Below are 2,723 nucleotides of genomic sequence, written 5' to 3'. Positions count from 1 at the left end.
CACACACACACACACACACACACACATACACACACACACACACATACACACACACACACAGAGGCACAGACACACACAAACACACAAACATAGTTACATGCATATACATAAACACACACACACAGACACAAAATTTTATAGTTACATACATTCACACAGACACGCATGCCCATACACAACATACAGTCCCCCACACATCCCACACACAACACACAGCCCCTCACACATCCCACACATAATACACGCAGTCCCTCAAACACAGTCCCCCACTCCCACAAACACACAACACACAGTCCCCCACAAACACACACCCCACAGTCCCCAACACACAGTCTCCCTCCCACAGAGCCCCTCCCACACACACACACACAAAATCACTGACTTCTTAGTCATGGGGTTCCTGGCCACAAACAGGTACTTGGCGGTGATCATGTGCTGGAGGGAGCCATTGTGTTCCTGAGGAGAGAGTGGATGGGGAGACGCCTTAGGTTCATGCAATCTCTCGTTATTATTGTTATTGTATTTGTCAATAATATTCTCAATTATTACTGTTATTCTTATTATTACCATCATCATCATCATCATAATCATCATCATCATTATTATCATCATAACAATCATTATCATTGTTGTAATTATAACTATCATTATGATCGCTATCATTATTATGTATAATATTAACAACAATATCCTCAATACAATTACATTATCGTTATTATTATCTTGTTGTTGTCATTATTATTTTCAATACAACAAGGCTGTTAATACATTATCCATACTACCATTTGTGTCATGATGTGCAGGAATCAGGCAAATGTCTGTTTTTGGGGTAGTGCAGATATTGGTATCAACTTAAAGCTTGTTTATTTGTCTTGCTATTGGTGACAAAAAATTACCCATTTATCCTTAATACAAGTTGAGCTATTTGGGATTGAAATAAATGGGGGTCACCTTGTTTTGGAAGTAAAATTAGCAAGTATGGTTACTTCCATAGATCTAGAGTCTGTGGAAACTTAAAATGTATATTTTTGTTGTGTCTTTAATCAACATTTCTCAGTAAAAATCCACACAGAAATGTGTTCCTCAATGAACAAAGAAGGTGTTGAGCCAAAAAACAAAAATTCAGTTAGTAAAACTGCCAAACAGGCAGAAAAATACAATTTCTTCAATTTCATTATGCCTGATTTCACCACGCTGCCTCCCATTGTATTATCATTATTATCATTATGTAATTGCTGTCATTTTCTACTTCATTACAGCAAAGCCTAAGAAAGATTGTTACATACACTATCCATAATACCATTTAATTATTCTTATCATTATCTTATTGTTGTCATTATTATAATAATTATCTTCATTACAAAAAGGCCTACTGACGACTTACGACAAGGCTGAGACAGTGCCCTACCCTAGAATTGAAATCTGCTTGGTACCTAGTTTTGAGAAACGAGACGTTAAAAAATTTTGAGTTCTACAACATGGTCAAGTTATTTCAAATGCGATTCTTTGAATATCTTGACAGCAACTCCAAATAATGTTATGATTTTGATAGAGCAGACAGAGCATTTCGTTTCTGAAATGGTGGTCTTTAATTTTAGTAAGCGTTTTACGGCACTTGCAACACAATAAGGTCATATAAGTGCCGAAGATTAGAGGTGTTACAAGAGAGTAACACACACAAAAAAGAAGGGGAAACAGAGACGATAGGTTTTTTATAGAAAAGAAGGAGCAAACCATGCCACAGCACCCGCCAACCACCCACAGTCGTGGTCTTCCTAACTCAAAATGCCCCAAAATGTCTGGTAAAACTTTGTAATGCTGAGGCAGGGAAGTACCTGTTCCATGTGCATGGTACACTCCATGGACGAGCGACCCACCCAGGTCACGTTGCCGCTCATGAAGATGTCCTTGAACGGAGAGGGCACGGGGGCCGTGGGAGATAACTCTGTGATGAGAAAACGACAGCATCGCGACATGAGGTGGACCGGGGTCTGTGAAATTACAATGTGTGCCCGCATTTTGAATTTCTTTTTTTTTAACTCCTTATCTCCGTTGGGGGTGAACCCAACCTGCCGGGCTCCCATTTTGGTATTAAATCTAAAAATGACAAAAATGTCACTAAATGGGTCATTAAATCACATTAAGTCATCCTATTTTGATAAGTTTTTCATGTAACGATTGAACTACCTATAAAAAAGAGACCTGTTTTTGGCAACAGCCGAAAAGTAATTTGATGTCGAATTCGTAGTAAAGGAATGTGCCTGAGCTGCTGTCAGCTGCTCACCGGCACAGTGATTTCGACCGCGAGCCGCTGGTAGCAGCTTGCCAGAGATAGACAGTTGATGTGTCTATTCATGAATTTTTAAAATTGTTCCATTTTGATTTTTGGTGGGGTTTTAGTCTTAGTAAGTGTTTTACAGCACTTGCAACACAATAAGGTCATATAAGTGCCAAAGATGAGAGGTGTTAGCCTTAACAAACAGGAAAAATGGAGCAGAAGAGGAAAGGACGATACATGTTTGATAGAAAAGAAAGAGCAAACCACACCGGAGCAGCCATCAACCTCCCTCTTGAAATTTTTATTCATTTAGTAGAAAGGGACTGAATCTGTAAGACTTTGAAATGAGACAGACAGACAGACAGACAGACAGACAGACAGACAGACAGACAGACAGACAGACAGACAGACAGACAGACAGACAGACAGACAGACAGACAGACAT

The 2,723-nt window shown here is 39.3% G+C and overlaps 1 protein-coding gene across 1 annotated transcript in view; it reads right to left on the bottom strand.

Annotated features, from left to right (window-relative positions):
* The window catches only part of LOC101849730 (acyl-coenzyme A thioesterase 9, mitochondrial), a gene marked incomplete at its 5' end in the record, with an annotated part of 16,499 nt that overhangs the window by 12,886 nt on the left and 890 nt on the right, over positions 1-2,723 (bottom strand). Inside the window, 2 exon segments of the mRNA XM_013088380.2 lie at positions 383-456; positions 1,836-1,945. Coding sequence (XP_012943834.1) covers positions 383-456; positions 1,836-1,945 — 184 coding nt within the window.

This window comes from Aplysia californica, unplaced genomic scaffold (genome assembly GCF_000002075.1).
Source record: "Aplysia californica isolate F4 #8 unplaced genomic scaffold, AplCal3.0 scaffold00733, whole genome shotgun sequence".
NCBI lineage: Eukaryota > Metazoa > Mollusca > Gastropoda > Aplysiida > Aplysiidae > Aplysia > Aplysia californica.
This window is presented reverse-complemented; position numbering and strand designations above follow the sequence as displayed.